Source organism: Atta cephalotes (assembly GCF_000143395.1).
Source record: "Atta cephalotes unplaced genomic scaffold scaffold00008, whole genome shotgun sequence".
In the NCBI taxonomy this organism is placed as follows: Eukaryota; Metazoa; Arthropoda; class Insecta; order Hymenoptera; family Formicidae; genus Atta; species Atta cephalotes.
Genome location: NW_012130072.1, coordinates 6,189,434 through 6,197,212, shown reverse-complemented (window position 1 = coordinate 6,197,212; position 7,779 = coordinate 6,189,434). Strand labels below are relative to the sequence as shown.

At 29.0% G+C, this 7,779-nt stretch overlaps 1 protein-coding gene across 1 annotated transcript in view; it reads left to right on the top strand.

Annotated features, from left to right (window-relative positions):
- LOC105627378 (peptidyl-prolyl cis-trans isomerase FKBP14) overlaps positions 1-7,779 on the top strand; it is a 99,462-nt gene that overhangs the window by 2,840 nt on the left and 88,843 nt on the right. The window contains exon 2 of the mRNA XM_012208660.1: positions 1,190-1,375. Within this exon, the coding sequence (XP_012064050.1) occupies positions 1,190-1,375 (186 nt within the window). The remainder of the gene's footprint in view (positions 1-1,189; positions 1,376-7,779) is intronic.

Sequence of the window (7,779 nt, the reverse complement as noted above, 5' to 3'; positions counted from 1 at the left end):
GAGNGNAGAGAGAGAGAGAGAGAGCGCGCATTTATGTGCGATAGAGGTAGTATATGAAAGCCGCTAGTAAAAAGCAATTACGCTTTGTCGTGCCGTTCCAAAGCACGTTGAGAAACGTCATTTCCATCCCATCCCCTCATTCCGGATACTGATCGTATTCTCGTTGGGGGTAATTACGTGAACGGGCGCAACGAATGGAGCGGAAAGTGGTGCACGCGGCCAATCAAGCGGTGGCCGGAACAAAACTAAAAAACAGTGTTCAATAATTGATACAGAAATTATGGCACATGCAGATATGTCTACTATTTCGAGTAAATTTTGTAACGTAAAGCGAGCGGATCGGTGATATATGGCTTGCTGGCCTGCGGTAATTGAATGCCTCAGCCGACAATAAACGAGGCTATTTCACCTCTGATCATCTAGTATAGAAGAATTATTTTTTTACTAATTAATGAAAATACTATATTGTTTTAGTCCTTATGACTTTGGAAAAATCATATATTTGCGTTTATTATTTATAAATAAATATAAATGTTTACTTAGAAATATAGGATTAAATTATGGTTTTGTTTTTTTTTCTGGGGGGGAGGGGAAGATCCCGTTTGTCTACAAACCGATTGGCTTCGGTATCGTTCGTACAATTACATCACTTTTGCCAACAGTTCGTTTGCCCATAAAAATTATTGCCTACAATTCGATTGCCTACAAATTTTTGCGCACAAATATGTTATTTATGCACAAATTGCGCATAAATAAAACATATTCATTTTTATAAATGAATAAATATGTTTTCTTACTTACAATAATATGTATGAATCTTTACAATATAAATATTTTCTATCTTCTTAATTTTATTCTAAATTTCTGTAGCTATTATATGTATTCAAGCATAAGCAATAAAAATTATTCAAATTGTTTTATTTTTAAAAATAATTAACTTTAATAAACGTATAAATCAATTACTTTAAATTTACCTTACTATAAAAACTTGTGTAAAAAAGTCATAACTTCAACTAAAAAGACAAATTTAATCTCTAAATTGATTTTGTTTTCTCGTTACGAGATTGTTGTTGTAATAGTCTTTTTAAACTAATTGTATTTAGTTCAAAATAATTTCAAATTGATGGGAAAAACGTCAGAATATCCGAGGAAGATCGGGAATCAAAGAAAAGATGTAATGACGCCTCAGCCTCTTGGAAGGTGGTTTACAACGAAAACGAAGAGAAGTTTCTCCCAATGCTTCTTCTACTTTGAGAGAAGATTGGTTCGAGAAACCCGAGTGGATACCGGCCATTGCCGATCTCCGAACGGAAATCGATGAATTAAGCATCTATCCTATCCTGCAGGTTCGAATGCTAGATCAGACGAGAGCAAGGTAGATTTACTGTTGCCTCTTCATCGTTCCTTTACGGAATCAGTTTAGACTCGGACAGACATGTCATTCGACGATTGAACCAGTAGATCGAATCACGTCTAAATTCTGCGAATCAGTAAATTGAACAAAAAAAATTGATGAATTTAAATTTAAATCTAAATTTAAATCTAAATTTATTTTATTAATGTATTTTAAACAAGACATATTTTATTATTGCACTATTATGTTATAATTTCATTGATTTTAACGCATTAATTTTATTGCTTGCTATTCATATTTTTTTTTGGGATGATGATTTATAGCAAGGAGAAAACATGAAAAGAATGTAATTTGAGGTCAACGCCGTTAATTAAAATTTTCATTCTGTTTTGTTAGCGTTGCGCTTTAATCGCGTGGAAGCATAACAGTATCATAAACGTAGAAATCACAAGGGCTTAATTTGTAAGCTACATTAAGAATAGTAGCTGTAAAATTTTTACATGTTGTTGTCTAATTTCTCGTTAGATGCACACAATTGTTGTCCTAAATATGAGAATTGACATGAAAAGGAAACGCAAAGATTTACGAAATTAAGGTCAAATTTATAAAAAGATTGTGTTTAAAATCTTATCATATTGCACAAAACTTGTATTTGAACTACTGATACGTCTGAAAACGTATATATTTGAGAAAAATGTTAGTAATGAAATAAATTATGTCACTATTTTCTATTTGTGCTAAAATGTTTTTTTTTTATTATATTATAAAGCACTGCATGTGCAAAATCTCAAAAAACCGTTATTTTAGAATCAGAAGAACTGGACGACGTTCTAAAAATCGATTATAGCGTGTCAGCCTGCACAAGTGCATGGCTTCGCTACGCTTCGGCGACGGTAGCGTGACATTTCGTTAGGTTAATTCAATTGAAAGTTCGTGGAGGGATGGAACTTTATGCAACTTAGTGTAAAACTTGTCGGTCATTTCTTTTTCTCCGTTGAACACACCACCAAGTTTTTAATTTTTACAACGAGCCACTTTGCCGTTTATGAAGGCGACGTCGCATCAGTGAGAAAAGTGGCGACTTTCTGTGTCACAAACTCAACACTCTTGCGAGCGGCGAGTCTGTAATATTAACAAATTTGTCGTGGAAACTCGTCCCAAGCGTGTGATTCCTAAAGGATCAGCGGGTGCAGAGAACGCCCAGATACCCTTAGCAAAGTTCAGCATCGATGCCAGCAGGCGAGCTGAAACTTTTAACGTGCTTGGAACTTAGTCCGGGCGAGAAATCGCAACGAGGCGACAGAAAGGAATTGTGTCTGCGGTATATTTCCACATTATTGAAATATATGACTTTAAAATCTTTTATTGATTTTATACGTGCTCTATACACAAATAAAAAAAACTTAAATAAATTTTTAAATATAATTTTATCATTAAATACGGCAAGCTACAGACAAATACTATAGAAATACTATAGAAGTGACTTTATTTTAACTTTCTTACTTTAATATTAGTTTTTTAAAAATCTTATAAATTTTAAATTCATACGTATTCTTCAAAAATATAGAGAATAAATTAGATGAAAGAATATACAAAATATAAATAGCACATAAATTAAAAATCATTTATGATAAATATCTAATTATGAAATTTTTTAATGATATTTTATTTTTATACAAATAAAGGGAAATCTTGCTTTTAGATTCATGCTTTTTCAAAGTTGCAGCAGAGTTTGTTTCTTATTTTACACGTGTGTATGATATGTTCTACATGATCCTTTGCATAGTACAGAAAGCATGAATAGGATACAGGACAGACTGGAATTGCTCCTGTCCACTGTACGCGTTTCCGAAACTATTGGAAGATCCTGTTCTCTCTGCGTTGGGAAAATTGATCGTGGCCGCGAGATTGTCCAATAAGATGAGATTGTAACGTCTGGCTACCGTACGTGCAATTCGCCAAGTTACGAATGCACCGGCGGCGGCAGTGGCTGCGGCTGCAATTCCCCGCGCGTTTTACGGTCCGGTCGGCACGTATATCGCACGCCTCTATTCCATCAGTGGGTTAAGCCGGTCCTTTGACCAAGGATCCGTTAATAGTTGTCCGATGTATATTGTTATTCGTTTTCCATCAATCATAGTCCTGAAGATGACAATGTCGTGATGGTACAATTTTGCGGTTGCGCTAAATGATTCTCAATTTTTTATTTGTTGAATTCTATTTAATATAAATAGAATTTAATATAAATAGAATTTGTTAATAATAATTTGACTCTTTCTCTCTCTGTCAGTAACAAATAAAATGTAATTTTTGAAATAATTACATTTTTGCATTAAAATGCGAAATGATATATTTTAGTCTTAAGAATATTTTAACAATAAAAAATTGTGCAAAACATAAATGATATTAAACAATATTGTACGTAATAAACATATACATATTTCAAACGATAAGAATTTTATTAAATTTTGGATTATGTAACTATTATGTGATTTTAAACACATTTTTCTAAGATGTACATACAATAATTCCTCGATTCTTCGAAGAGCCAGGTTATTTCGATCTTTGAATAATGAAACAGTAATATATGTAAGTTGCGCAGCTCGAGTAATAGGAGTGATGTAGATATTTTATTCTAGGCGGCTGTTATTTACGTATATGATAATAAAGATACAAATTACATCAAATTTTAACTTGATTTTGAATTATAAACGAACTTTATTTCAAACAGTATTCTGACATCACTAAAACTTAAAACACAGTTGGTTAATATTTTAATATTCGGAACAAATATATCCATGTCAATCTCAAACGATTCAAATTTAATTGCGCTCGCAATTTTATTTTCTTTAACTGACACTCCTAACTGGAATGCATAAAAATTTTAACATTTCTGTAATTAGTACTGTTTTATATGATTACCACATGTAATAAATATCCTAATGCCAGAATTGATTAAAATTAATATGTCGGTTAAAATTAATATTAGCTTTGCTCTAAATCATAATCAAAATTAAGCATTAGTATTTGTATTTAGATTGGGAACATCTAAGTTTCCATTGTTTCTACATTAAGCTGTAACTAGATCGATGAGCTAACTGATGCAAATTTGATGATATTCAAATGATGATCTTGCAATTTGATCAGACACTTTAATAATACTATCCTTTTCTTTCCTTTTCATCGTTTTTACTTCTATGTAGCTTCAGAAGTTTGCACTGCTGTATCAGGAAGTCATGCACATTTGCATAACAAGTAGGTAATGGAAATTGCATTTCTGCGCAATTCTATCGATGAATATCTTAATTGACTATGTTCGAAATATAGAGAAATATTTTATTTATAATATTTTATTTCAAATAAAACAAAAAATAAAAATATATTTTAATTTATATGTTTGTTGTTAAAATTAATTTCAATATTTTGGTTTTATATTGTATATTAAAAACTGGATTTAGAATATAAAAGAAAATTTTAACTACATTGTGTTGAAAGAATTAACACCTAATTTATTTACAGATTATATGTTTTAATAAAGGTGATTTCTGTTTATTTTGTGAAATAATAAAACAATTTGTAATTTACTTTTTTTCGAATATGTTTAATCGTTATTGTTTTGCATGTATTGGCATGTTTTATACTAATAATTATTTAAATTCAATTATATTGCTTTTTTTCTTGATAAACTTTTCTTTCTCGTGTAAGAATATATCTGTTAAGCGAGTTATTTAAAGTGAAATAACGTGTACAATACGCAATAGGTTATAGAGAATTTTATTTAATCAGTAAAATTCTGTTTTATTAATTTTATCCTTTTACAGACAGTATTTATTTGATAGTAGTAGTAAAACAGATTATTTAGTGTATAAAACCATTACGAGATGGAATGCAAGATTCCGTTTACAAGATTGTAGACTTTAAATAGTGTTATCACGCTCGCCTTTTTGTGCTCATAAGATAAAAAGAATTTTTCATTAACAATAATTCGATTTAAGAGACTTATTAAAGTTGATACGCATTCCGACTTATTCTTTTCTTCTTTCTGTTGCTTTAATCGCGAGGATCTACTGACAATATCAATAAGTTGCGTAAATTCTTTATATTTTTGTTACTGAGAATTCATTTACTTTAAATGTCTAATAATTATAAAAATCATTTAAAAATAATAATATGCTACCATTTTAGTTTTATATGCATGAATGCAATTTGTGCAACTTGTGACATAATAACGTAATTTAAAAAGTTAACTTTAGTTCTAAAATTTTATTGCTACTTGAATTTTGATTTAATTTGAATAATATCTTCTACAAATTTTCAACAGCTAATAAATGCAAAATATAAACACAAAACATATGTATAACATTTTATAAATGAATTATTTTACATTTAATATCCAATGTGTAGATTTATATGAAAAGTATAAGTTGAAATTATTATTCTTCTTTCTTTTTTCTTCTCTTTTTTTCTTTTATTTATACAAAATTATATATTAAATATTAAAAAATATATACAAATCTTTTTCGTAGTACTGTTCTCATTATTATATTTAATTGTGATTTCCGTATCGTTTTAAATTATTTTTATATGCATAGAAAATACTTATTTTTTCCTAATTTCAAGATTCATTTTGAGGACTTCGAGAAATGTTCATTCATTATTTTCGATTCATTAACTGTTGCAATATTGCTCAGGTATTGTACGGGATTATATGTTTCATGTGCGTAGCAAGTAATCTACTAATTACGAACGGTATTAATTAGTAGAATGTGCTATTATCGGAAAACATACTCCACGTTTAAGCAGATTAACATTGATTGCCGATATTAAACACGGCGAATCAATTTACAAACGGATTATGTATATAACATATAATAGACGATCGAAACATCGACGTATTGCCTACTTGAAATTATTTATGACAGAAATGTAGATAGTAAAATTTGTATTAAATTAATAATTACAATAAGTAGATAAAAATCATAATTTTACAAAAATGTGTTAAAAAATTGTGTCATTTACTAAAGTATTAACTTATGTTTATATAATATAGATTTATTACAATTTTGATTATTAAAACAGATTTTATCTTTATCAATTCATGTTCTTGTAGATTAAATAATTATATGATTATTATATTAATGAAAATATAATACTATCAATAAGCGTACATAACATAAGTTTGTTGTGAGAATATATAGACTGCATGTTGCATATAGATAAATACGTGATTTATTTAAAATTTGAAATATAATTAATTAGTACATAATTATTACGTAGTTTACTTTTAGTAAAGTAGTTTATTTTTAAAAGCTAAATTAATTCAAAAATTCCTCTATCACAATTTTATTATTGTTATCTGATCTTTGCTCAGAATACGTAATGTAACTTTTTAAGTTATGATTTATATTTTGTAATACATTTTTTAAATATCTATATTTTAGAAACGTGATACTAAAATACTAAACTTTACTTTAAACACAAATTTTACAGCTCGATAAAAAAAATTTGATTTATTATTGATAATAATTAAATTATATAAAAGCGTACTTGATTGACAATGATAACAGTAATTGCTCTTGTAAATAACTATTAATTGATGACTTTTAACATGTAAAATCACATAAAATATTTGCTATGAAACAGCAATAATAATTACAACGTTTAAATCATTAAACACTTAATAATAAGTGATAAATTAGCAACGCTCTTTTACTTTTGTTATAACGACTTAGCAGTTCAGGTCAACATTACTCTCAATTAGTTTAATATCCCTGATTTAGCTTGATATGATCAAATTGCTTCTTGCCTATCTATCGCAATAGAAGATCAGCTTTCGCTCTTTAGGATCATTTTTCATTGATTCGTGTTTCTTGCACCTTCATGAGACGTTAGCGATCGTCTGTATTCGCGGCAGCGATTGAAAGTAGCGACGTCATCCGAGGAAGCTTTCAAACTTTTGCGATGCGCTCGGCTTTCACCGCTACTCTCACCGTGTTGGAGCAAGAGAGGAAGAGAAAGAGAGAGAAAGATAAGGAAATGGGAGAGGAGACGTGAAAGCGATTAAAGATTTAATGATACTCGATCTCATGATGTGCACACTTGACTTCCTGAACAAGGCAAACTTCGTAAGAGATATATGTATAGAAATGCAATGTGTGCGCTCAATGTTTCACCGTTATATTTCTATCACATAGATGAATCAAAAAATAAGATGAAAGTAATCAAAATTTAGGATGTTGTTTGAAATGTTTTTTATCAATGTTATGTTTTTTACTTCTATATCGAAATAAATTTCTCTTAAAGGCTTAAGTACTCGTAATTTTTTTTGTTTGAATAATTTATTTGAAATTAAAATAATTACAGCAAGTTAACATTATTTTATTGATTAATTATATATATATATATATATATATATATATATATAA